A 27,131-nucleotide genomic window follows, 5' to 3' on the forward strand; every position below is an offset into this window, starting at 1 on the left:
CCGGGCAGAGACAAACCTGGAGAGGAGCCCAAGCCTGCAGCTGGGGAGGTGACCAGGCTCCGATCAGACCTCCTCACACCCTTCTCCCTGATCCCACCCCTCAAACACCCCACTAGCACCCTGATCTGACCCACAGCAGTTCCTAATAGAGTTGTCCCTAGGGGTTTCCCGTTCCTTCCAGAGTAATTACCCACCCCCTAAACACAGTTCACAGGCTGTATTGAGGTGGACTGAATAGGTTCACTCTGGAGGGCATCTGGGGTCCGGGCAGAGAAGCAAGCAGGGACCCCTGGGAGGCTCTGAAGGCATCAGCCTCAGGGGAGATGATGTCAGGAAGTGAGAATCGAGGTGGGCAGGCAGAGTCCTTACCCCGGCCACTGTTACCTTGCTGGGCTCTCATTCCTGACTGTAACACAAGGCCACATCCGTGATCCTGGGAGTCCAGGCTCCCCAGTCAACTGGTTCTCCCTTCCAGACTCATTTCCCATCGTCTCATTGTTCCAGGAGCTCCTGGTAGGCAGGGGTTTGAGGGGGGAGCGGTGGAGAGAATTATGGGGTTGGGGAGGTAAGTAGGCACCAGTGGTTTCCCAGAGGAGGAGCAGAAATAATGGGAAGTTATGGGGCTGCAGAGCAGGAGAGGAGGGACTCTGGGAGCCCTCTGGCTCTTCTGGATCTTCTGGCCCAGCCAGAAGGGGAGAGAGGAGTGGCTTCCCGGGAGAGTGACGGCCCCACCCTTGAGACTGCTTAGTTGGAAACAGAATTGGTGGGAAGGAGATGTTTGTGGTTGGTAATGTTGAGTCCGAGCTCTGGAGGGTTGCCCAGGGCCAGACGTGGAGTTGTCAGCTGGCCTATTAGTCACGACCTAAAGGGTAACCCCAGGTGATGAACGGGTCTCAGGAACTAGCCCCTGACATTGGCAAACTCCCCAGGTCCTTCTTCCTCCTTTCGGACTATTTCCTTCCCCCATACCAAGGCCTCCCTCACTGAACCCTCGCTCTCCCTGATGGCTCAGCTCCCCTAGGCCATCCGGCACCCGCACCCTTGACAACACCTTAATTGTGATCCCTCCTCAAGTTGCACCCATCCATTAGCACATCACCCCATTTTATTTCTTCATCACACTTATTAGCTGAAATCACCTTGTTTACTTATTCCTTACCTCCCTCCCTAGAAATTAAGTTCGGTAAGCAAGGACCTTGTCAGCCCTTTTAAAAAATGCCTGGCACAGAGCAGGTGCTTGGTAGTACTCCTTAAATGGAGGAACGATGGGCAGGCTGAGTTCTTCATTCCCACCTTTTCTTCTGTGTGTTTCTGCTGCCTCCTTCCTAACATGTGTAAGTCTCTCTCATTAAAAAAAAAAAAAAAAAAAAAAGAGGGAGAACCTGGGCAGCTCAATTAGTTAAGTATCCCCAAGGCTTGATTTCAGCTCAGCTCATGATCTCAGGGTGGTGATCTCAGGATTGTGAGATTAAATCCCATGTCTGGCTCTGCACTGGGCCTGGAGTCAGACTGGGATTCTCTCTCTCCCTCTGCTCCCCCAATTCCCCCACTCACTCTCTCAAAAAAACAAAAACAAAACCACAAGCCTTCACTAGGTACCTACTGAGTACCAGGCACTGTGGGGTGCTGGACACACAAGAGCAAACCCCACACATCCCGACCCCAAATGGCCTCCCCTGCCGAAGGCACCCAGGGTTAGCGCTCCCAAATCAGGTGGTTGGAAACTTGGGGAGGCAGCAGCCCAGGCGGGCTGGCAGGCTCAGGACGTGGTTATGCAGGAGTCTGTTAGAGGTGTGGCAGGTCAGATTGCTCCAGTGGGTGGCCTGGAATGACACACCCCAGGATCTTTCCTTGGCCCTGATCTGATCAATACATTTATTGGTGAGTTAGATGAAGTTAAAGAGGTCTAGTGCTCAGACTTGTGGATGCACGAGCTGAGAGGCAGAGCAGAAGGAGTGGCCCACAGAGCCAGGATCCCAAAGGTTCTCAATAGGCTGAAGCCCTGGGATGATCCTAGAAGATGTGGCTCAACAGGGACAAAAAGCAGCTATTTTCACAGTGTCCTAAATTCCAATGATCACAACCCCAGGGAGAGGAAGGGAGGGTAGACAGGGACATGACAGAACCTCCTAGAGATACACACTAGCAGAGGAGCACCATGAATGGAACTTGCTTCTGTGGAATGGAACAGTGTTTGTGGTCCCGAGCCCAGTACCTGGTTAACCTGGGATGTTGAGGGCGTGTTCTTGGGATGACTGTGCAAAAGAGGAAAGCAGATACTAGGTTTGGCTTCGTGGCTTCAAATCTCCGTGCAAGTCTTTGGCCTTGAACAAATTAGCAACCGTTTCTGAACTTGTTTCCCCACCTATAAAATGGAAGTAATAAGGCCCATTTTTTCCCATGGGATAATGGGCTAGCAACTCCAGAGGCTAACAGATGTTGGACTTTATTATGAAGACATGGCCCCAGGTCTGGAGTATGGACAGAAACACAAAGAATCCCTTTCCACACAGCCTGCCGGAGGGCAGACTACCTTCTCCTTGGATAAGTGGGAGGTCTGTAGGTGCAGATGTGAGGAAGAGCAAGTACAGTGAGCACAAGCAAACTGTGCGGGGGTGGAGCTGTGCTCACTGTCCCAAGCACCCCCCAAGGGCCACACTGGGATGTGGGCACTCGGGAAGGGGTGGAGACCAGAGTGCTCAGCCGCCTGGTCAGGAAAGGCATGGCCTCAGGGTCAGAACCAGGAGTCTGACAGAACACAAGTGATGCTAAAGGTTTCAAGCATGATCAGAATGGCTTTTAGAAAGGTCACCCAACTCCGATCGGAAGGACGGTTGGAGAAGAGCAGTCTGGAGCGGAGTGTTCCAAGTAGAGGGGCACCAGTATGACACAAAGGCACTGTAGCAGGGACCACCAGCTGGAGAAGATCCAGAAACGGAAAGGTGCTCATGTAGCTGGAGTACAAGGAATGAGAGGAAGAGACACGCTAGAGGAGGCTGGAGAGGTAAGCAAGGCCATGACCCACAGACCCTTGTAAGACACAGGAGGAGACTGGACTTTATTCTGGGTGGGATGGGAAACCACTAGGTCTTGAGACAAGTGACTCGATCTGATTTACACTCTCAAAGCATCCCTCTGGCAACTGCACGGGAAATGGACTGGGGAACAGGTGTGGAGGGAGGCAGGGAAGCCCAGTTAGGTTACTGTGTTGTCTAGGGGACAGTCAGGTGGCATGGACTAGAATGCTGGCATAGCAATGGAAACAGGACGCAGTGGCTGCTTCCTGGCCACAGCAACCACCTCCCCCACCCCTTGGCAGCATTTGTCCCCTTGTATAACCTTTCCCCAAGCCCTGATCCCCCAGGGAGCAGATGTGTTCATGTTAATGGCTAACCATCCCCATAAGTCCCCGAGCTTCTCAAGGTTGGGAGTCAGGCTTGGTAGAGCTCCAGCACCACTGAGCCCAGGGTTGGGTGAGGCCACACTGGGGCTCAAAGGGTGAAGCAGTGAAGCAGTGAAGGGAAGAGAACAGGCACCCGCATCTTACAGCCTTGTGTCTAAGAGCACAAGGATATTGGAGCACCTGGGTGGTTCAGTCAGTTAAGCATCTGACCCTTGATTTCAGCTCAGGTCATGATCTCAAAGTCTTGAGATCCAGCCCTCTGCACCATCCCCCACCCTGCCCCTGCCGTTGGGCTCCCTGCTCAGTGGGGAGCCTGCTTGAGGATTCTCTCTCTCCCTCTGCCCAACACCCCCCCACCCCACTCATGCATGTGTACTCTCTACAATAAGTAATCTTTTTAAGATTTTATTTCTTTATGGGGTGGGGGGGAAGCATGAGTGGGAGGGAAGGGGTAGAGGGAGAGGGAGAAGCAGACTCCTCGCTGAGCAAGGAGCCAGACTCTGGGCTCAATCCCAGGATGCTGGGATCATGACCTGAGCCAAAGGCAGACGTTTAACTGACTGAGCCACCCAGCTGCTCCCACCACCAATAAATAAATCTTTTTAAAATTTAAAAAAAAAAAGCACAAGGATATTGGTAATCAAAGAGAGAAATGGGGCAGGAGTAAGAAGCTTGGTGGGGAGGAGGCGGGTACAGATGATTCTAGGGAATGATACGAGGCAAAATGACACAGTAGTTACAAGGAATCTGGGCAGGGCCCAACAACCTGGCCATCCCGATCTAGGTGCCCGTGTAAGTTAGGGCCTCTAATCAGCCCTTGCGTCTACCCTGAAACCGGTCCTACCGAGGCAGGGACACCACTGTCAGACAGTGCAGTGGCCACTGGGCGCATAACCTGGTAGGAAAAGCCCCTCTGAAGGAGTAGGAAAGTCAGGAAGAAGGAAGCCTTGGGAAGGCAAGGTGCCCTGAAAAGAATCTGAAAAGAGCCAGGTAGAACCGGGCACGTGCCTGACCCGAGGGCTCAGGCTCAGAAACATCTTCTGCAGTAAACAGGGGAGACAGGGCAGGGGCCAGGGAAGAGTAAGTTCTGCTTAAGGGGGCGAAGAAGTTCCCAGATTAGTCACAGACTAGCCACCCTCCCACCCGCCAGTCAATGCAGTCGAGTAGGAGGGAGGTTGACAGGTAGGGCAGAGGTGAGACTCTGAGCAGAGACCACTCACTTCCATCCCAACTGTCAATTCCCAAACCACCTCTCTCCCTACCCCTGGGCCATGGCCTAGCTCAGTCTCCATGCCCCCTTCCCCAGACTAGGATCATGGACGTGGAACAGCCTCCTTGTCCCTCTCCAGGCTCTGGGTGCGCAGTCTACTCTCTTCACTGCAGCTGTGGGATCCTTTGAAAGCTCCCCGTTGCCCTTGAGACAGGATTCAAGTTCCTGAACTGACCCCCAAAGTCCACCTTGATTTGGCCTCCGCCTACATCACTGCTGCTTCTCCTTTGCCCATTCAACACTTCCATCTACTGAACTCTTCTTGAGCTCTGGGTGTATGGCTCCTTCGCCCTGGGATGTCCTTACTTCCATCTCAGCTTCTGGGAAACTTCCACACTCAACACAGGTCCTTCAGGAAGGCTTGCTAGAACAATCCAGTCCTTAGCCAGCCCTGTGAGCACTCTCTACCAGATCACCTTGTCTCATGCTCTCTTCCCAAGGCCTATGGGCCTCCTTCCCTCCCCCCTCAACAGCACCACCTCTTGGCCAGAACTCCAGACTCCCTGCTGCCCGGTGCCCAGCCCTGGTCACTAAGAACAAAGACATAACATTAGGGTCTCTGCAGTCAAGGAGAGCCAGCGTCCTAAGAAAAGCAAACCTGCCCACAGAGGCCCACCACACAGGACAGACTGGGAAGAAACAGCCCACCTATTTCAGGACCCAGAGGAACCGGGGAAGGCCTCGAGAAAGAGGGATCTGAGCAGGGCCTCAAAGGATTTAATGGCAGAGGAGCAGAAAGGGCCTCCTCGGCAGAGGGAAGGAGCAAAAAGAGAAGAGAAGGGCAATGCCCAGCAAAGTAGGGTTTAGTCTAAGTGCGGGGAGTGGGGGAGGGGGAGGTGCTGGGGCCACAAGAAGCCAGTGTCGCTCCTGTGGGGGCTGAGAACCAGGAGTCTGCCAAGGCCCGAGGCCAGAGTATGGCTCAACCCCCAGTGCTCTAACAATGACAGCCACAAAGTACAGAGACTAGAAACATTTCTTGACTGTTAGTGGGCTTCTGCCCATGTCATACCCACTGCCTGCCACAAGGAGGGGTGTCAGGGCAGAGGGAGGGGACCAGAATGGGGAGCAAGGTCCAGACTTAGGGCGTCTGTGCTTCTTGTAGGGGGTCGGGGGAGGGGAACAGGGAAGCCTCTGCCCCAAGCCAAACTTCTCCTCCCAGGGCAGCACCTGTGCCCAGACGAGGCTGGGCACAGATCGAGAGGGTCTCAGGTCCTCTGGAGCCAGGCGGGCGGGCAGGCCACAGTCAGGATGGCTGCTTTTCAGGGGTCATCAGTCGCTCCACCTCCCGCATGAACCGCAGACACAACTCTTCCTGCCAGGGCAGAGCCACGCACTGCACGGCCATGGGCATCCCCACGCTTTTCTTCATGGCCTGCAGGGGACACAGGCACCGGGATGGAAGGCGGTGGAGACAGGACCCCACCAGGGACCAGGGAGCACCGCAGCTGGAGAGGAGGGGCAGCACAGCAGAGCCAGGCGACAGTCTTTCATGGGCCCGCCAGGGGGCGCCTGGCTGGCTCACTCAGTAGAGCCTGCAACTCCTGATCTTGAAGTTGTGAGGTTGAGCCCCACATTGGGTGTAGAGCTTACTTAATGGGAAGGGGAGGGGAGAGAGGCAAGGACTGCTTATGCTGCATCCCTCCCAGCAGCCAGAGTTGGGGTATGGGTGGGAGTCCAGGGGAAGGGGGTGCACAGGGGCCAGGCCAGGCCCTGTGGCCTCACCTTCTGTACCACATTGTCCCAGATATCCCCAAAGTAGCCCCTGTAATGTTCCATCTGGGCCTCGTCGTCTTCGGTCACCGAGGTGACAGGCACCACCCCCGCGGGGAAGTCCAGGCAGTTGTAGAGCAGAGTGTAGCTGACTGCGCCTAAAAGAGACCACAGGGAGCTGGAGCCCCGCCCCCCACCAAGTGGGACAGACTATCTCCCAGAGCCCAGACTTGAGTGAATGACAAAGCCCAGGGGTCCAGATTCAGGGCAGGCTGGAGAGTCGGCTGAGCCCTGTCCTGTGCCTTTGCCCAGGAAGTTTCCCCACCTGGACCCTTGTTCCTATTTTTCCTGACTTTTCTAAATCCCATTTGGACTTTAAACTGCACCTCCCCAAACCACAGGCTCTGGATCTCAAGATCTCCAACTTCAGTGTGCTGAGGACAGGAGGTCATTCCCTCCCAGAGCTCCCAGATGACTCCCATCTCTCCAGCCAGTTGGACTGTGAGCTCCTCAAGGGGAGGGCCCTCCTGGAGGGGTGCAACCCTCCCCAAGGCTCCACTCGTACTTCCCAGTAGCCTGTTGGGTTCACTGGGCTGAACTCACAGAAGAGGAGAGACGGGTGGGAGTGTCCGAGATGTGTGCTGGGTCAGCAGACCTCACCTGTGGCCTTGCCTGGGGCATTCAGGTCCAGAGCAGGGCCCAGCATGGGAGTGAGCAGCACGTCTAGGTCCAGCGCTCTCCACTGGGCAATCACAGAGTTGCGGAACACCTGGGAGGAGGCCAGCACACCAGGGGAAGCCCTCAGACCCAGCCCATTGCTTGGACTCTTCAATGCAGGGATGGTGATGGGGCTGGCTGGGGCCCCAGCACCTGCCCCTTCTCTGGACTAAGCCACACTGGGATGGAGGTCCTCAGGGCACCTAGCACAGCTGCTTCTAGGAGGCCTCCATTGCTCTACCTCCCACATGAACTGTAGACATCATTTTTCCTGCCAGAGCAGGGCCACTAGTTCTGGACAGTACTGGGGGGGGGGGGGAATCGGGGAAGGGGGCAGTGAAGTGGGCATCCAGGACAGGAGCTGCAGACTGAGCCAGCCCCCAAGGATGAGCACCCAGGCAAGTGAGGATCAGAGAGGAGGGCCAGAACAGACCAGTCCAGGGAGTGGAAGGGGAAATGACAGACCACTCCAGGGGTTCAGAGGGAACCATGGCTAAGAGATCCCACTGGCAGGTGCCCTTTCCAATCCCACCCCATACCCTCCCTGACTCTAGTCAGTAGGGGGTCTGGCCTCACCTCAATCTCATGCTGCAGTTCCCAGAGCTTGCCAGCCGACCTGGGCAGAAGAAAGGAGGTCACTGGCCCTCAAGGTCACAGCCATGGGGAGTAGCAATACCAGACCCCTACTCTTAACACCTCCCAGATCTCACTCCTCCATGGGCCGTTCTCAACTAGGGGAGCTCCGAGAGGAAAGTAGCACAGGAAAGAAGTTCAAATCCCTAAGTTCACATCCTGTGGAGAAAATCAGGCCCCACGAGGGATTTAGACTGTGTCACTTGGTGACTTTACAGCAGAGCCAGGCCCAGATCAGACCCAATTCCCAATGACCCTTAGGATACCAGAGACCAGAGCTGTCAAAGGTCCTGAATGCCTAGCAGTGAGAGAAGGGGCAAGTCCGCGGGATGTCAGGGCCTAAAAATGAGGCCATTTATAGCCTGCTTTTCCCACCCGAGCCACTAAGGGGACAGCAGGACCCAGTGCAGCTCAGTTCCAGTCAGACCTCTAAGAGCAGGTCTCTCACAAGTTCCTCAGTAGCCCCCCTCTACCCTGGGCCTCCCCGATGCTTCCTTTCCTGGTCCTTTCTACCCTCGTCTAGCCAGGTCTTCTCCTCTCCACCCGGTCTCATTCTGTGACCTCCTTCAGGACCCTCCTCTCTAGCTGGACCTAGACTCTGCAAAAGACAAACATCAAGGTCCCATCTGAAAGCTACAGAGGTTGCCACCCTGGCTGGGCCACTTCCAGCCTCAGCACCCACTTCCCTTGGCTCTTCCCATCAGAAACCACTTAACCCCAAGTCAGGAGAGGAGGGGGGCAGGAACTAGGCACAGGAAATGTCCTTACCGGGGCTTCATGCTGTTAAGAAAAGCTGCCATCCTTGGGAGCTGCCGAAGGACAAAACACAGTGTCAGTGACTCAGTTCTGGGCTGAGAGTGGACAACAACCTTCTTCAGGCCAAGCCACCTGTGTCTCTTCCCTCTGTCCCTTCCCCCAGGTCCCAGGTCAGCACCTCTTTCAGCATGTGACTGGCTGAAGATGCAGGGCATGGGGAGAGGAGAGGAGTCTGGGTGGGGGGTGGAGAGAAGAGGAGGCCATGCTTGCCGAAACCAAGAGAGACTAAGGCGAGAGGGGAAGAGCCCCAGAGGCTCCCTCCCAGCACCCCCAGCCCTCCACTCCTGTGCCCTCACCAGAGGCTTCAGCAGGAAAGCCAGCAGTCCTTTCAACCACCTTGGTATCTTCAGAATGGGGATCAGGTCCCCTAGGCAGGGGTCCACGAAATCACCTTTGCTGGGAGACAAAGGGTCCAGTCCAGCACTACCTCCCCGGTCCTCCCTCCTGCCCTGCCCCTACCCACAGCACCCTCCAGCTCAGTGTCATCTACTCCATGAAACCCCCTCCTCGGCGAGACTCATAACCACTGGTCTCCAACCCCTTCATCTGCCTTCTTTCCCTTTTTTTTTCTTTTTTTTTTTTTAAGATTTTCTTGTTTTTCTTTAAGTAATCTCTACACCCAACATGTGATCCAAATTCACAACCCCGAGATCAAGAGTCCCATGTTGTATGGACTGAGCTAGCCAGGCACCCCTATCTGCCTCCTTTTGTTTAATTTTTATTTATTTATTTTTAAAAATTAACATATAATGTATTATTTGTTTCAGGGGTATTTTTTATTTTTTAAAAAAGATTGTATTTGTTTACTTGAGACACAGAGAGCGCCCCTGAGGGGGGGGCAGAGGCAGAGGGAGAAGCAGGCTCCCCACTGAGCAGGAAGCCTGACATGGGACTCGATCCCAGGACCCCAGGATCCTGACCTGATCCGAAGGCAGACGCTTAACCGACTAAGCCACCCAGGTGCCCCCTACCCGCCTCCGTTTAGACATATGACTTGTTTCTGCTTATCATTTGGGACGCCCGGACTCCACTCCATATCCCTGGAGCTTCCCGAGGCAGGACTCTGCATCTCCCTCCCTGGCTCACTCAGCTCAAAGTGATAAGGACTCCATGAGGGCAACATTTCCCCGGCCAGGGCCTGACACCAAGGGCATCCCCTACTGATGCAGATGCGGGCCTAGAGAGACGAGTGGAGCCGCCATGACTCTTATTTCTGAGGCTGTCTCTAGCTCTAGAGCTTGGGGAAAGGTCTCAGGAGGCCGACCCTAGGGCTTCATCCCCAGAGCCAGAGTGAGGGGCAGCCCCTCATGCTGAGGCCTGGACCCTACTCAGCCACAAGCGGAGGTCTCGTCATCCCAGGCACATCAGCAGGAGGTAGCGTCACAGGTCTTTCTTGCACCCCTGTCAACCCTTAAGGACTGGAAGCTTCTAAATGGAACCAGCTTCTCTAATGAGCTCTGGGACGCCTGCCTGGCTCAGCTGGTTAAGTGTCTGCCTTTGGCTCAGGTCGTGATCCCAGGGTCCTGGGATTGAGTCCCATATGGGGCTCTTCTCCCTCTCCTTCTGCCTCTCCTCCTGCTTGTGATCTCTCTCTCTCTCTCTCTCTCTCTGTGTGTCAAACAAATAAATAAAATCTTTTTGTTTTTTTTTTTAATGCGCTATAGAGGTGCCTGGGTGGCTCAGTGGGTTAAAGCCTCTGCCTTCGGCTCAGGTCATGATCTCAGGGTCCTGGGATCGAGCCCCGAATTGCGCTCTCTGCTCAGCGGGGAGCCTGCTTCCTCCTCTCTCTTTCTGCCTGCCTCTCTGCCTACTTGTGATCTCGCTCTCTGTCAAATAAATAAATAAAATCTTAAAAAAAAAAAGAGCTATAAAAAAAAAATAAACATGAGCTCTGCAAAGTCCCTTGAAGTAGGTCTGATCCAACCCACCCACTCTACAGAAGAGAAAACTACTCAAAAGACAGGCTTGGCTCAAGTCAGAGGAGCCTGAAGTCACAGCATGATGTTTAGACCTCTCTCTTCCTGCTTCACCCTTTGCTTATCTCTCAATCTTTCCCCAGTAGACAAGCAACTCCCCTGCCCACCCCCTTCTCCCAGTGAGTTTTCATCACTCGGGCTCTGCTCAATCCAGCCTCCCCTCGAGCTGGTACCTTTCTAGAGTCTCCCTGGCCAGGGATCTCCAGGCTCCACCTGCACAGTTAGAGGGGCAGTGAGGTCCCTGCCCAGAACGCGCGGACCTTCTTTGTGTTCAGTGGAGGCCTGGCCCCCATCTTCCGCCAGAGCGGCCCATCCTGGGAGTAACAGGACCCATCTGATCTCCCTGGGTCTACCCATGTCCTGACCCCACCCCAGAGCCCAAAGGCCAACATCACTCACAAGTTCTGCAGGAAGCTGTGGCCGCCATCACTGAACAGTCCACCGGTTGACAGGGTCTCCAGAGCATGGGGTATGTTGCTTGGCAGGAAGGGAACAAGCTGCAAGATTGAGGGGTATAAGGGCCCCCGAGAAACCCTTAACTCCCATGCCCCACCCCCCATGCTGCCCAGGCAGCCCTGAGGATGGGCTGGACCAGCCCTGCTGCCGTGGGAGCCCTCCCTGGAGCCACAAAGGCAGGTGTCCTGACCCATGCAAACTCCCTAAAAATTCACATCATGCGAGGAGTCAAGCTACCCATAAACTCGTCTCAGATGAACAGACAAAAACCCACTGGCACATTGTCCAGGGATGGTGGGAACCCCTGGACACTGTGCACCACTGTTTGTGGTGGACTGGAGCTTCCCAGTGCGATGCTCACTCATCCCCGGCACAGAGCTGAGCTCCCCATCCATCACGTAACCTCACACTTGTGATCAGCCCTCTATCTGCGGGTCCTGCAGGGACATCGTTCCCATCCCAACCACAAAACCATCCCCTGGGTGATGGGTGAAAGGACACCAGGGACAGGTGGCAGTCACGGGTACCAGGAAGGTTTCCCTGAAGGAGGGGCCATACCAGGACTTCCAGGTCCCCACAGCCATACCGTGTGGCCAGCAGCCTCAAGGCTCTGCTTCGTCTCCAGCACAGCCCGCCTCATGGCCGGGGTGGGCATGGTATATTTGTCGGTCTCATAATACCCCACACGAAGTGGCCGAGAGCTTGCGTAGACCTGGACCAAAACCCCGGAATCAGAATCGAGTCAAGAGGGTGGCCCAGTGAAGGGCTCCCAGAGATCAGAGATGCTACTCAGCCCCAAACACAGCTGCAAGGCTGCAGCCCGGATCCCCAGAAAACTGGGTGCCAGAGAGGCCGCCCCTTTCTGCATCTGACCCTTTCACAAAACCCCTTCGCAATGACTCTGCATTCCCACTGGCCATATGATGAAACTGAGGCTTCAGGTCTAGATAAGGAGATAGGCAAACTGGCTGGAGTCGGGCTGGGACTCGCCCAAGTCCACCCAGCGCACACTGACAATACTAGGTCCAGGACCCAGGGAACCTGTCTCCTGAGTCGAGGAGTCTACTGCCTCTTTCAGGATTGCAAGTCTTGGCTCCCATGATAATTCGTTCCAGACCGCATCACAAGGACCTTATTTCCTCCTTCCCTTCCTCTCAGGAAAGGTTTCTTTTGTTTTTGGTTGTTTTTTGTTTTTTGTTTTTAAGATTATTTATTTATTTGACAGAGAGAGAGAGAGATCACAAGTAGGCAGAGGCAGGCAGAGAGAGAAGGGGAAGCAGGCTCCCTGCTGAGCAGAGAGCCCGATGCGGGGCTCGATCTAGGGCCCTGAGACCATGACCTGAGCCGAAGGCAGAGGCTTAACCCACTGAGCCACCCAGGCACCCCAGGAAGGGGTTCTTAAACCACTGAGTCGTTAGAATAACCTCTGCCAAGGAGGGGGAGCTCACCCCACCCAGCCCAGATCTCCTGCCTGCCAAGAAACACCCTAGTTCTCCTACAAGTGGTTCTCAGGCTGAGAAGTGACTCCTATCTGTCAGGGTCGGCAGGGGAGGCTGAGGCCAGAAGGGGGGCATCTTTCCTGCGAGGAAGCCTCCTAGCCCAGCCTCAGAAGTCCTAGGGTTGCCACGGGTGGGCAAGGGCTCCATCTGGTGGCTTTCTGTGGAGCAGCAGCTAAGCCCAACTTCAGACCATTGAAGGGTGCTTTTCAAGAGACAGAGCCTCGAAGACTTGCCCACAGTGCCTGGGGCTGCTCTTTGGGCTCTGGAGCACCAGCAATAGACAAACTCAACCCCACACCCATCCCCACCTCTGCTCACCTCCTCCCTGAAGGGCAGCGGGGGCACCGTGGGGTCCAGACGGAACATGTCTTCACACAGCAGCGCTCGCAGGCACAGTGCTAGGCTTTCCACATCTCGGGCCATGGGGCCGACTGAGATCTGCACTGTGGGGGCAGGGAGGGGAAGGAAGAAAGATCACCCTGCCCTGATGGGCTCTGGGGCTGGGTCCAAGCAAGGGCTGGGCCATGGCCCAGGAGTGTGAGCAGAGACAAGGAGGTAGGAACTCAGACCTAGACTAGCCTGGGAGCCAAACACTGCCCCCAGGAGAGGCAGGGGCAGAGGTGGATCAGGCAGACCCCCCCTCCTCCAGGGCACTGAGGGAACCCCAGACCTCACCTGCTACCTGTCCATAGACACAGCCCTTCAGGCCACTCTTGCTGGATAAGAAACACAAGATGTCGGAAACAGGAAATGGTCACCCTCTGCCCAACCCCGAACCCACAGCAGCTTAGAACTCTCACCACTTTGGAAACTAGGAACCAAGGCCAATGGCACTGACATTCCCTCCCAGCAAAACCCCAGCGAGGGACTCCCTGCCTGGGGCCTAGAGAGTTTGGAAGCTAGGCCAAGACCACACAGCAAGAGACCCAGAAGCTCCTTCCACCCACCACCCACACCATACCTGATACGGTTCGCCGTGGGCTTGAGGCCACAGATGCCACAGAAGGAGGAGGGAAAGCGGATGCTGCCTCCAATGTCAGTGCCTAAGCCCAGCGGGGAGCCTCCAGCCCCAATAAGGGCTCCTTCACCCCCGGAGGAGCCACCTGGGCTTTTGGAGGGCTTCCACGGATTCAAGGTCTGGCCAAAGAGGGGGTTACTGCAGTCATAGCTGGGGGAAGCAGGAACGGGTCAGCCCGGGATGCTCTGGGGCCAGAGCCCCTGGCCCCGCCCATGCACGAGCCCACCTGAACATGGACTGAGGGACGTTGGTGTGCACGAAGGGCACGGCGCCTTGTAGCTTCAGGACCTGCACCACCACACTGTCACACTCTGCGGGCACGCTCTCGTTCAGACTCAAGCCCAGCGTGGAGTCATGGCCCTGGAGGGAGGGACCAGCACCAGAGGGCTGTGGCTGACACCTCAGGGGCCCTTCAGCCACCGCCATCCTGCAGGCCAAGGCTGAGCCTTGGAGGGCCCCAGGTAAGCCAGGAGGCAGAGCCGGCTGACAGGGACAGGGGTGCAGGAGTGGGGTGGGGGTCAGAGCCAGACAGGAGGTGGGGCACACCCTGTAGCTGAAGCACTCCTTGAGGCTCACAGGAACACCATAGAGCAGGCCCCGCCGTGGGGCCTGGGACAGCTGAGTCTCACAGTCTGCCAGGTAGGTAGTCACACAGTTGGTTCCTTTGTTCACTTCCCAGGCCTGGAGGAGGGAGAAATGGACACAGGGCAGAGTGACACTGGCCTTTTGTGGTCAAATATACATTATACAAAATTGGCCTCTTTAAGTCTACACAGGGAAAGGGTGACCAGCAACACAGCCCAGAGACAGGAGCATGGAGAACAATTGAGAGCCCAGCACCCACCTCATCCGGGACATCTAGCCCCACCGTCACCCTGGCAGCGTCTGGCCTCAACCCCAAGATGAAGAGAGCACCTCCAGGGCCAGGGCACAACCCAGGTACCCAAAGGAGCAACAAGCACTGGCCTCAGACACTCCCAGAGGGGATGAGCTGGGAGGGAGATGACCTTTGACCTCTAAGCCACATCTCTGTCAGCAAAGCAGACAGGGGGCAGGTCCCCACCTCAGGTCATGCTGGGAGTCAGCACAGAGCAGGGATGGACCCAGCTGCCAGCCTCCCAGAGGCCAGCAGGTTCTCTCCTGCCCTAGGCCTGGCCCACACCAGCCCCAGCTAAGCCTCCCCACCCCCGGAAACTCTTGAATCTGATAATCAAGTCACACGGAGCAACTGGCTGATACCAATCAGTTAAAAGGGTGGGAGCTTGCCTAAAAGGAAATGATACCGCTGTCCCTGTGAGGTATCTGAGGAAAACGGGTGTGGGCTGCACTGCCACACCTCCACCCCTGAGATCTGTGGATGACAAGGTCGTCGGGCAGCCGCTTTTCAGGGACACTGAAAGAGGAGACAGGCGGTCTGCTGAGCCTGCCTGTGTCCCCTCGGGGCATCCAGGGCAGGGGTCCAGGGTCCTCCCTCCATTGTCAGCCTCCCTCCGCCTCGCTCAGTAGCAGTCACTCACCCAGCTGTCACCCACACCCATGGATCTGCTTAGTGGTCATACTCATTGCCACACACTCTGCTTCAAGAAACCACAAGCAAGGAACTCAGAAAGCACAGCTCTTTCTTTCCTTCCCTTCGTTTCAAACAGATGCCTGGAACACTTACTACATGAAAAGACAGAGGGCCCAGCACTAAGTACAAAGACAGGTAAGACAAGCTCTGTCCACAAGGGACCCATGTTGACCCAGAAAGAGGCCAAGTGCAAGTGCAAAAACACCCAGAGAAATGTGTTAAAAAGTGAGCACTGAAGAGGGAACCCTAATTCGGGCTAGGAGGGGAGGAGGGTCAGATCCCTTAAAGACGATCTCCTCCTCTGAGCCCCAAAGGTTCAGCCGGCAGTGCCTGTTGCCTTGAGTGGGGCAAAGAGGGAGAAGAGCCTTCCAGGTAAAGGGAATCCCGCACAAGGCAGGGCTCGGCATGGCAACCTCTGGGTGCCAGGAAACCCCTGCCAGCTGAGCTACTGATGCCCATCCTCCAGAACGCCTTGGCCAGACAGGATGCTGGAGTCAGCAAGGAGCAGAAAAGCAGAGTTTGAAGAACTGGAAACCTGAGAGGGCATCCGGCCAGGAAGCTAGCGCTCCTTCGTGGAGGGAGATGGCTGCTGGGGGCATGGGGACCAGGGGTTGGACTGGAGAGAGCTATAGGAACAGAACAGACCACACTTGGTGACCGAAGGGGTGGAGGCGGGAGGGAGAGGGAAGTCTGGGCTGAACGCCAGGCTTTCAGCTAAGACAACATGCTCAGTGTCGCCCCCACAGAAGCACACACACAGAGTCAGCGCCTCTCTCTCTTTCTCCTCTCTTTCTCTCTATTTCTCTCTCCCTCATGCAGCTCCTGGTAGCCCCTGGCACTGTCCCACCCTGGCCCTCAGAGAGACGAACTCCAGGCCAGGTTTTCCCCACAGCCTTTGCAGAGAGAGGGAGGATCCCTGGCATCCAGACAGGCCTTACCTTTCCAACGTAGGTGAAGAGGGCAGCCTCAGGGGACAGCTCCCCACTGTGTAACTTCTGCACCAGCTGGGTCAGGGGCAGGGCCAGCAAGGCCTCTGAGTCCAGGTCAGGGTTCTGAAAAGACACCCCAGGTAAGTAACCCCTCCCCCCACATGCCCCAAGTGCTAACAGCAGACACATGTGGCCCAGTGCCCCTAAGTCCCCACACCGGGCAAAGCAGATGCTCACTGTCATGTGCCAATCCACGACAGATATGCCCACCTGCAGCTCTGACACCAGACATGTGGCCCAGCCTAGGCAGGTCCTTGCCACCTACAGACAGTACAGATATATCTCTTCCAGAAGGTTATCGGAGAGGCTGCCCTGGGAAAGGCCACGCCCAGGCTGAAATGTTATGTTATGAAAATGTTACGAAATCATTACAAACCCCCACCACTAACAAGTGCCTATAGCCCCCAAGCTGGTACACTCTGGGTGTTGATTAAATCTTGTTACCATTCCTATTGCACAGGTAAAGAAACCAAAGCCCTGAGAGGCTACATGCGTCACCTAGGCCCGTACAGGTAAACTACAGTTCTCTGCCCACTCAGCATAGCCCCGTCTACTGGCTATCCACCCGCATCTAGCCCCTGACAGGGGAGGCAAAAAAAAAAAGGGGGGGGGGAGAAAAAGAAGACACTGTCCTGGGCGGTTGGGGCTATAGCTAGAGGCTATCCCTAAAAAGGGATTTTTTTTTTTCCTTCTTTCCAGATATGTATTAGGTGTCTGCTCTGTACTAAGCACCAAACTAGGCCTGGGCCTGGGGATACAACTGAACAAAAAAGACAACAAGTTCATGCTTTGGGAAGTGAGCAGGTAATTAAAGTAAACAAGAGTCTGAGTCAGTGAGAAATATCTTGAAGAAAATAAAACCCGTTGTGGTGCGTGGGGTGGGGGTGCAGGGTGCACAGGTACATGCCATCAGAGAAGAGCTCTCAGAAGGAGAGGGGACAATTTTTCAGACACATGACTGCCAGGCCTGGAAGGCTCCCAGAGTCTCTGAGGTCAGCCCCGGCCTGCAAACCCAGCTCGCTCTCTACTCAAAGGTACTGAGCCAATTAGCAAAAACAGCTAAAGGAAGATCTCTGAATCACAGCCACCACTTCCCAGCCCCACTGCGGCCTGGGCTCTCCTCTCGCCAAATCCAAGAGATACTTGATTCTGTTCTTCACTCCATGTCTTCATCCGCATGAGGGATTCAAACGTACTGAGACCACACACTGGCTCCCTTCAACTTCCTCTGGTTTTCTCCTGCTTCTCTGCTACTTTTGTCATCCCTTTATTCAGTCGGCAGACATGTTCTGAGCACTTACTGTGTGCCAAGGACTAAGTTAAGGGTTATGAATTTGGAGGTAACCAAGACAGACAAGTCCCCGCTTTCGGAGAACCCACATTCAAGAAAAGAAACAAGTTAACGGATGATGGACAGCTCATGGGAAGTGCAAGAAGGCAAGTACACACTGCTGTGATGGACACAGCAGAGGACTGGCTCAGATGGGATGGTCAGGCCTGGGAGGTGACATTTCTTTCGACTGTGATCTGAAGGATGAGAAGGAGCCAGATGTGGGAAGAGACAGTTTCCTCTTGTTTCCTCCCTGATGCTGGGAGAAGTGAGTCCTCTCGTGGCTTCCAGTCAGGCTCTCCACCTACCCCATGGCCTCCGGATTCTCCATCCAGCCTGACCCAATCGAGCTGTGGTGTTCACGGGCCATTCCCATTGCCACCCACCCCTGTGTCCTTCCCCCTGAGCTCACTGCTCCCCTGCTTTCTGCCGGCTCCTGCTCCGTGTACCCTTGCTCAGGGAAGGGCTGCCATCTCTCCAGGTGGTACATGAGGACAAAGGAGTCATCCCAGACCCCACTTTCTCCCTCCCACCCACAGCCAAATCCAGTCAGTCACTGTGCCCACTAAGTAGCTCTGGAACATGGCCACTTCTCCATCCTCTCTACCAAGACCCTTGCGAGTGCCAACCCTTTTTCTCCTGGCTCACACAGGGGCCACCTAACTGGCTGCCAGGCCCAAGGCTTGCCCCACCCATCACCCTTCCTGCCAGGCCAAAGTGCAAAGCCAATCAGGCCTTGCCTCTACCCTGCAGGTCCCTGTAACACCACAAGCCCCAGGGCTGTGCCAGGAGGTGCTTTCAGGCACCGGTCAGACCCCTCCACACCCCTCCCTGAGACATCACCTACTCATGCCCTCCACATGTCCTTGGTACCCCGGCCTTAACAGCAAGAACACTCTACCCCCAGCCTTCATTTGTTAAACAGATATATTATTTACTTGGGGTTTTATATATATATAATACAGGGAGCCACAAAGAAGAAGAAAAAAATGAATCCGTGATCTCTCCACACACACTTGATAATCCCTGGTGATATATATATATATATATATTTTTTTTTTAAAGATTTCATTTATTCATTTGTGAGAGAGAGAGATAGAAAACACAAGCAGGGGGAGCATCAGGCAGAGGGAGAAGCAGGCTCCCTGCCGAGGAAGGAGCCCGACGAGGGGCTCAATCCCAGGACCTCGGGATCATGACCTGAGCTGAAGGCAGACGTTCAACCGACTGAGTCACCCAGGTGTCCCCGCTGGTGATATATTTCTTAAAAGGAGACACAAAATGAAAAATGAACACTTTCCCCACCCACCCCGAGGACCACCCTACCCACTCCCTCTTCTGAAAAAGGAAACCACAGTTAACGGTTTCTAATGAAAACTTAGAGAAAAAAAATGTTTATGAAAAACACACCATGTATGTAATTCTTTATATATGTAGGCACAAAGGAGTCATGCTATATGCACAATACTTACTAACTACACCTTACCTTGCTCACTTGATGACGAAAATAGCAAAATGGCTTTTTTTTTTCCTGATTATATAAATGTGCTCACTGTAGAAAAGAATGCCTAACAGTATGGCGAAGAAAGTAAAAGCCAGCGAAGAGCTCCCCCCCCACACACATTAGGGTAATTACCACCAACAGTCTGGTCACCACCATTTCCCACCTTGCGACAAGACACCAAGAGCCCCTGTGTGCCTCAGCTTGAAGCTGTCAGCAAGCTCCCTCCATTCCCAGCACAAATTTTAACTCTGTCCTTTGTTCTTGGATGTGGATTGCTGATGACACCGTTGCTAACGGGTTTTTTTTTTTTTTTTAAGTCTTCAGCTAGTTATCAGGCAGCTGTCTTTCACAAGACACCCAGGAAAGTCTGCATCTCCAAGAGGCCAGTCCACAAACACGGGGGCAGTGACATTTGAATGGAGAATGCAGAGATGTGTACAAATGAATTCTAACAGAGAACAGCAGACACCTGTAGCGTTCTTTTTCCAGGGACGGATACTAGAGCTATCGCTGAACGGCTGCCCCCCACTAGCTGTTTTTCTCCTTGAGGCCCCTACTGCTCTAATTTCTGGGATCCTCCGTGGTCCTCCATGTCTTTTTTCTTTTTCCCTCATGGTTTTTATCATGTCTGTGCTATTTCAAGATATCTTTTCCATTTGGTTACGGAGGCCATGGATCCTGGTCTCAACAAATAATTCATCTATTGAATCATTTCCCTTTAAAGTTAGGTTCAAGTGGGGCTTGGAGAAGGCCAGGAGATAGAACTACAGGTCAGACCCAATGGAAGGACGTGGTGCTTGTTAAGACCAGTGGGGTTCTGACAAAACGGGTTGTAAGCGATGAGGGCAAAGGCACAGAGGCGTGAGCAAGTGCTCTGGTATGTCTCTCCTAGCCATCATATTCCATGGGTGCTAGTCCCTCTCTTCGGCCTAGAAAGGATATTAAAACTCATTCAGGGGGCAGGGTGGGTGGAAAAAGGTGGCCAAAGGGTTGTCACAGATTAAGCCTCACAGGGTCAACAGAGAGTTACCAGAAGCAGGCCTTACTGTAGAGTTGCTCAAGAGTCGAGAGAGGTGAACTGTTTTGTGATGACTCAAGAGAAGCTTAGGATTCCCCCTCCTCCAGGGATGCCTGGGAACACTGGAGGCATCTGGGCTCTGAACTTCTGAGCTTTGTCAGCCGTCTGTCAGGCCAGACCTGTACTACCAGCTCCTGTAAACCCCCCAGGGCCTGCCCAGGGCCCTGCTGAACTTCCTGCCCCTTGCTATTTGGGGCTGGGCTGGAAAAGCCCCAAAAGAAAGGCTGCTAAGACAGCCTCAAATCCCACATCCCCATCATCCAGTGACTCCAGAGCCAAGCAGAAAGGCATCTGGGCACAGGAAGGAGAAAGAGCTAGACCCAAGGTCCCAAGGGACTGAGTTCAGCTAAACCACCTCCCTCTTAACTGCCCTCAGCGCCTTCAGAGCTACTGTCATCAAGACCCCATCCCTTTGGGGCACCTGGGTGGCTCAGTGGATTAAAGCCTCTGCCTTCAGCTCAGGTCATGATCCCAGGGTCCTGGGATCGAGCCTCATATCGGGCTCTCTGCTCAGCAGGGAGCCTGCTTTCCTTCCTCTCTCTCTGCCCACCTCTCTGCCTACTTGTGATCCCTCTGTCAGATAAATAAATAAAATATTTAAAAAAAAAAAAAGACCCCATCCCTTTGAGAATTATTCACACCAGTGAGACTACTGAGACACTGCTATCTCCCCCCACAGTCACTGGAAAATCAAAAGGTAAATTTCACTGTTTACCCGCCTGGAAAAGCCAAGCATTGGTGTTCTGAGGCCGGGCTTTCCTGCCCCAGGAAGGGTGCAAAAACAGCATTTTCTATTTCAGAGCCAAAACTTCTACCCTGGAAGGTTTTGTTCTTAAAAATAATGAAGGGCAGTTGCTCCAGAGGGAAACTGTAGATGCTGGTGTCTGGAGGTGAAGTGAAGGAAGGCTCACCCTTCTACGACCTCGCACTCCTGCTAACAGGTGGGTTTCTTGTGACGAGGAGGCAAGTTCAGCAGGTGGGAACCGTGGGCTGATCCCTGAAGCTGCCCCCACACAGTTCTTGCTAGGAGAACCGGCTGGCAGCGTTCTGGCTTTTGCTGCAGAACAGGGGCCGGGGGAGCAGCGGAGGGTACCAGGCCGAGCCGGGCAGCACTGCAAGGATCTGCGAGTGGGGCACCGTGGAGTTCAGCCAGAGGAGGAGGACTAGACAGTGAAGAACTTGGGCTCAGTTAGGGTCAGTGGCCTGTCTGGGCTGAAGCTCGAAGAACTGACTGATGGCTTTTCAGCCAGCTTGATGAACAGAGGCTGGAACCAGATACATATTTATATCAGCAAATAAATAAATACGACATATCCTGGCCCGGGAACAGTATGAAGTAAATTCATACCAGCTAAAACCTCACTGTGATCAAGGCTGCACCCTGGGCCTGGCATCCTTTTTTTTCTTTTTTTTTTTTTTTTTAAGATTTTATTTGTTTATTTGACAGAGAGAGAGAAGCAATACAAGCAGGGGGAGTGGGAGAGGGAGACGCAGGCTTCTCGCTGAGCAGGAAGCCCGATGTTGGGCTCAATCAGGGCTTGATCTCAGGACTCTGAGATCATGACCTGAGCCGAAGGCAGATGCTTAATGACTGAGTCACCCAGGTGACCCTGAGCCTGGTATCCCAAGGCCCGGTCTCCCTACCTATTATTTCCTCCCCTATTCTCCAGTACTGGAATGAGGCTGGAGAGTCCCACTGGGTGTCTAGGTTCTAGTTCCAGCTCTGCCCCAACTCTAAAATCACTTGCTGCAGCAGAGCATCTACTAAGTGCAATTTTCTGTGACTCCATCCTCCTGATTCTTATTGTGTCCCCAATCACCTGGAATGCTTTCCCACCTGTCAGATCTGAATCCTCTCAAACACAAACCCTCACAAATGATCGTGGCAAGTTTTTCCTCTCTCGGTATATAAGAACATCTCTTGGAATTTATCATTTTGACTTTTACCTGGGTCCTGTGTCTCAAACACTTGGGAGAGAAAGTCCCTCCTCTAGGCCCCTCCCTGGGGCCTAAGCACACACTGAGCTGATCCGGAAGGAGAAAAGCTTGTTGTCAGATCACCCAGGGAAGGGCTAGAATTACACCTGCTCAAGGAAAGGGGCCTATCAGGGGTTAGAACAACACCTGGGCGGCAGGAGCTGGGGAAACTGTTCCAGCCTGGCTGCCTTTGCACTTAGGCAAGTCCTTCCCTGGCTGGCTTTCAGGATCATCATGCACAATTAACCACTTCGAACTGTGAGTGCTCCACATTTCCTTGGCCATCACTCTCTGATTCCCAAGTCCTTTTGTTGTTTTTGTTTTTGTTGTTAAGATTTTATGTATTTGGGGGCGCCTGGGTGGCTCAGTGGGTTAAAGCCTCTGCCTTCGGCTCTGGTCACAATCCCAGGGTCCTGGTATGGAGCCCCCCATCCGGCTCCTCGCTCCGTGGAGAGCCTGCTTCCCCCTCTCTCTCTGCCTGCCTCTCTGCCTACTTGTGATCTCTGTCAAATAAATAAATAAAAATCTTTTTTAAAAAAATAAATAAATAAAAATAAAAAGATTTTATGTATTTGACAGAGAGAGAAGGAAAGACAGCGAGAGAGGGAACACAAGCTGGGGGAGTGGGAGAGGGAGAAGTGGGCTTCCCCCTGAGCAACGAGCCCCGATGTGGGGGCCCAAGCGGGGGCTCAATCCCAGGATCTTGGGATCATAACCTGAGCCGAAGGCAGACCCTTAACGACTGAGTCACCCAAGGCGCCCCATGATTCTGAAGTCCTAAACCCGAGCATCCTAATGGTTCTCAGGCTTGCATTTTAGTGTCCCAACAGTCTTGAGATTCTTTGGCACTGAGTAAAGCTCCTCTTTGACCCAGTGCAGCGATGTCCTTTATGACCTGCCCTGTCCCTTTCGTTTTCCTGCCTCTCCCCGCGGCTGGCTCTACCTGACTCGGAAAGAGTACGGAATGCATTAGGGCGTGGAGGGGTTCCGAAAGTAAAACCTGCGCTGCCCGCCACCTGCTCCCCCGCCGCGCACCAGCGCGCCTGAAAATGCTGCTAGGGATACCCCCGCCCTGTGACTCCCCCCACACCCTGGACCCGAGCGGTCACCTGGAGGCGGAAGCGCTGAGCCGCCTTATCCATGGTCTCCAGGGCTGCCTGCTGCCTCTGTCGCGCCCGGGCCGCCGCGCGCCGCGCGGGCCGGCGACTTGACCAGCGCAGGGCCACGGCCGCTGCCACGAAGCAGCAGGCCAGGGCAGCCCCGGAGGCGCCAGACAGCGCGGCCCACAGTTCGTCCAGTACCATGATCTCCTGCGGCCGACCGATGCCAGGAGCGACAGATGAGGAATCAGCACGCGCGCGTGCCGCCTCAAAACCCGGCCTGGATCTGCCCAGGATCCCGCGCCTGCCTGCGCGGAAGGGGCGGGAGGAGCGCGGCGCGGCCGCCAGCCCGCGGGGAAGCGCGCTGTTGCTTGGCAGCGGGCCGAGGCCGCACGCGCGCAACGGTCAAGGGCAAGCCCGCACCCAGCCGAGAGGGGCGGGAGGGGCAACCGCTTCCCCGCGCCGCCCCACGACCCCAGCTCCCGAAGACGTGACTAGCCGGAGCCCCCGGCGGCAAAGGACGGCCAAGAGGACAGGGAGCAGCGACTGACTGATGGGGTTCGCTGACCTGATTAATCCCTGCAAACAATTCAGAAGCATCTTTCCAGGAGACCTTCCCCGGGTGCCCACCTCTCCCATGCTCGGGGCTTCCAGGGGCACCAGAGGCGAGGAGCCCACCTGCTGCCCCTTCCGTTTTCCCAACCCTGGAACCCCATCTCTCTCTCCTAGGGCTCTTCATGGCCAGACTACCCATCACTTGTTTTGCCCAGCCACCTCCTGCAGACTGGCTTTCCCAGAGTCACCCTTCTCCAGTCATGGGCCCTCCTGGGTTATACATCCAGAGAGCAGAGAGAGGATTCCCAACCAGGCGGGGGGGGGGGGGGGGGGGCGTGGATTACATACACAAACAAAATACTCCCACCCAGGCATGTTTCAGAGGACTTTATGTGCTTTATCTCATTTGTCCTCCCACAGACCTACCAGGAAGGCATTTTTATTATCCTTATTTTATAGCTGAGGTAACTGAAGACAAGAGGGGTTCAATGACTTCTGTGGGCCACACATGTGGCTGAGTGAGGACTGAAACTCAGCTCCAGTCTCAAACCATTGCTCTTAACCATCATGCTTTACCACCATTACTGCTCCTGGAAGAGAAACTCTGTGGGGTGCGGGGTGGGAATGTGCTTTGTGGCTGGAAATGCTGTCTGCTGGTTAAGCGCTCTGCTGGTACTCCAGTTCTAGGTTTACTTCTCTGAATTTGTGCCTTAACATGTAAAAGGGGGATGGTGAAAATGCCTACCTCACAGGATTGTGAGCAGTATCTGAGGTCCTTTAGGATTGGCTCCTGGAACATAGTAGGCCCTCCATAAATGTTTATTGACTGAATGAAAGGCCCACCTGTGAAGAGCCTAAAAACTATCAGTGGGGCGCCTGGGTGGCTCAGCCGGTGAGTCCACTGACTCCTGATTTTGGCTCAGGTGGGGATCTCACTGTTGGGGGGATGAGCCCCACCACCACTGCCACACTCAGCTCAGAGTCTGCTTGAGATTCTCTTCCTCTCCCTCTGCTCCTCCCCTCCCTCTCTCTCTAAAATAAATAATAAAATAAATGTTTAAAAATAAATAAAACTTGGGGCACCTGGGTGGCTCAGTGGGTTAAAGCCTCTGCCTTCAGCTCAGGTCATGATCCCAGGGTCCTGGGATCGAACCCCATGTCAGGCTCTCTCCTCAGCAGGGAGCCTGCATCCCCCTCTCCCTCTGCCTGCCTCTCTGCCTACTTGTGATCTCTCTCTCTCTGTCAAATAAATAAATAAAATCTTTTTAAAAATAAATAAATAAAACTATCAATTATTTTAATAGCAAAATGGTTTATTCCAAATAGCAGAGAGTTGCAACTCCTGACAACCTAGTCAGGCCAAAAGCCACAGGCAAGTCCAGGGAACAAAGGAGAGGACAGCTCTTTTACAGGGAGAAGGGAGAAATTAGAAAGGGCTATTAGAAACAAAAAGTCCATTGGAGTAAACTGGAAATTTGAAGTATAGTGGCTTTTCATTGGCTGAGTTATGATATTCTCTCATTGGCTGAGGTGTTGCTGGGGGAGGAGAAAAACTTTTTTTCCTCCAGCTGAGTATTAAAATAGTGTGAATTGGTAAGGTATGTCACTTCTGGTTGGGTCTGCCATTGAGGAGAGAGAGGGTGTGAGAGCTCTGCCCTCTGGCCTGGTGATTCCACTTTAAATGAGATTTCCTGGGGCTCCTGGCTGGCTCAGTTGCTAGAGCATCCAACTCTTGATCTTGCGGTCATGAGTTTGAGCCCCATATTGGGGTGTAGAGTTTACTTAAAAAATATAATAACAAAAAATGAAGTTTCCTTTTATGAGTTTTCACACATGCATTGGAAGAATCTGGACCTCAGGGTCCAGTAAGTTGCTGTCAGGCTCTTGATTGTATTCTGGAGGGGTCCGAAGCCTTGTGTTTCTAAGTCTTCAACCCCAGTTGAATGCTGCTGAGTTCCTACTCAGCACTCATAGCCCTTTGTAAGTTTGCCTAGGAGAGCTGACAATGCAGGATGATGGAAACCCCAATCTGAAGTGGGTCTTGCAAGGTCATCCCACCCCATTTCCTGATAGAATAAAGGGATTATAGCCCTCAATGCTTCAATTTCCGGGTGACCTGAAGTGACTCAATTTCTGCCCCCCACCTTTTTAAAAAGATTTTATTTATTTATTTGTCAGATAGAGCACAAGCACGGGGAGTGGCAGACAGAGGAAGGAGCAGGCTCCCAGCTAAGCAGGACCCTGGAATCCTGGGACCCTGGGATCACAACCTAAGCCTAAGGCAGACGTTTAAGCAACTGAGCTACCCAGGTGTCCCTCAGATTTCCCTTTTGTAAAATAAGCATTTTTCCTGACACACATTCCCTCTCAAGAAAGAGAAACTAAGATTATAGTTACGGGGACACCATAGGCATTCTAAGGCTTAACCACCCAAATTTGTAACCTGCTGTGAGTTGGGCAAAAATTTGTTAATTTAAGAACACCGTTGGGGCGCCTGGGTGGCTCAGTGGGTTGGGCCACTGCCTTCGGCTCGTGTCATGATCTCGGGGTCCTGGGATCGAGTCCCGAGTCGGGCTCTCTGCTCAGCAGGGAGTCTGCTTCCCTCTCTCTCTCTCTGCCTGCCTCTCTGTCTACTGTGATCTCTGTCAAATAAATAAATAAAATCTTTAAAAAAAAAAAAAAGAACACCGCTGACATATATTTTTTCACTTTTATTTCTTGGCTGTGATGATGGTTGCTCAGTAGTAGCTTCCTGGAGGCATATTAAAGAGGATTTAATTTACAAAACAGATGTGGGGGGATCTGGGTGGCCTCTGGAAGCCACGGCAGCAAGTCCTGGACCAATTCTAATGTGCAGGTCATGGTGGGTGGCCACTTCATTCCTCTGAGAGAGGATCCCTTCACCTTCTGACATTCTGTGATTTCATTCAACAGGCTGCCACTGACCCTGCTACTATTTGATAGGCCTCTTGCTGTGAGCTGGGGAAACTGAGGCAAGTACCAAACTTCAGATCTGGCCTTGTGGAGCTCAAGGTCTGGTTGGGAAGGAAAAAACGTGCATAAACCAAGAGACAAAAGAGATACTTCAGTGGAAATGCAGAGATCATACTGCAGAAACCCAGAGAGCCTTTGGATCCTTGGCCCTTGGGCTTGGGGCAGCAGATAGTACAGATGTATGAAGCTTGGCTCTGAGGTTAAAGTGCCTGGCAACCCATCCCTGTTGTGTAACTGTGTCTGTGTCTGTTTCCTTACCAGGAAAAGGAGGACAATAACGGCTCTCCCCCCCACCCCACCGGTGTGCTAGTACTATTATAAGAATCAGATGAGTTAATGCACCTAATACAGCCAGAACAGGACCCAACATACAGTAAGGATTCCATGCATGTTGATCATTATATTATTATTGTTATTACTTATTATTAAAAAAAAAATAGAGACCCACAGAGAGGGGTTTTCTAGCCTGAGGAGCTCAAGCTCAGGAACCAGACTGCCTGAGTTCAAATCTGAAGTTTGCTACTTGCTTACAAAGT

At 53.7% G+C, this 27,131-nt stretch overlaps 1 protein-coding gene across 1 annotated transcript; it reads right to left on the reverse strand.

Annotated features, from left to right (window-relative positions):
* Window positions 1-4,014: 4,014 nt before the first annotated feature.
* LOC308341116 (fatty-acid amide hydrolase 1) lies at window positions 4,015-23,332 on the reverse strand. The gene is made up of 15 exons (XM_080800782.1): window positions 23,056-23,332; window positions 16,007-16,120; window positions 14,045-14,179; window positions 13,725-13,858; window positions 13,442-13,648; window positions 13,156-13,196; window positions 12,799-12,923; window positions 11,568-11,693; window positions 10,925-11,022; window positions 8,846-8,945; window positions 8,502-8,542; window positions 7,677-7,716; window positions 7,044-7,152; window positions 6,396-6,541; window positions 4,015-6,045 (listed from the first exon to the last, which is right to left on the reverse strand). Exons 1-15 carry the CDS (start codon window positions 23,248-23,250, stop codon window positions 5,917-5,919), a joined length of 1,740 nt encoding a protein of 579 aa, XP_080656908.1. The 5' UTR covers window positions 23,251-23,332; the 3' UTR covers window positions 4,015-5,916.
* Window positions 23,333-27,131: the final 3,799 nt, after the last annotated feature.

The sequence above is a fragment of the Martes martes genome (genome assembly GCF_963455335.1).
Source record: "Martes martes genome assembly, chromosome: 4".
NCBI classification, from domain to species: domain Eukaryota; kingdom Metazoa; phylum Chordata; class Mammalia; order Carnivora; family Mustelidae; genus Martes; species Martes martes.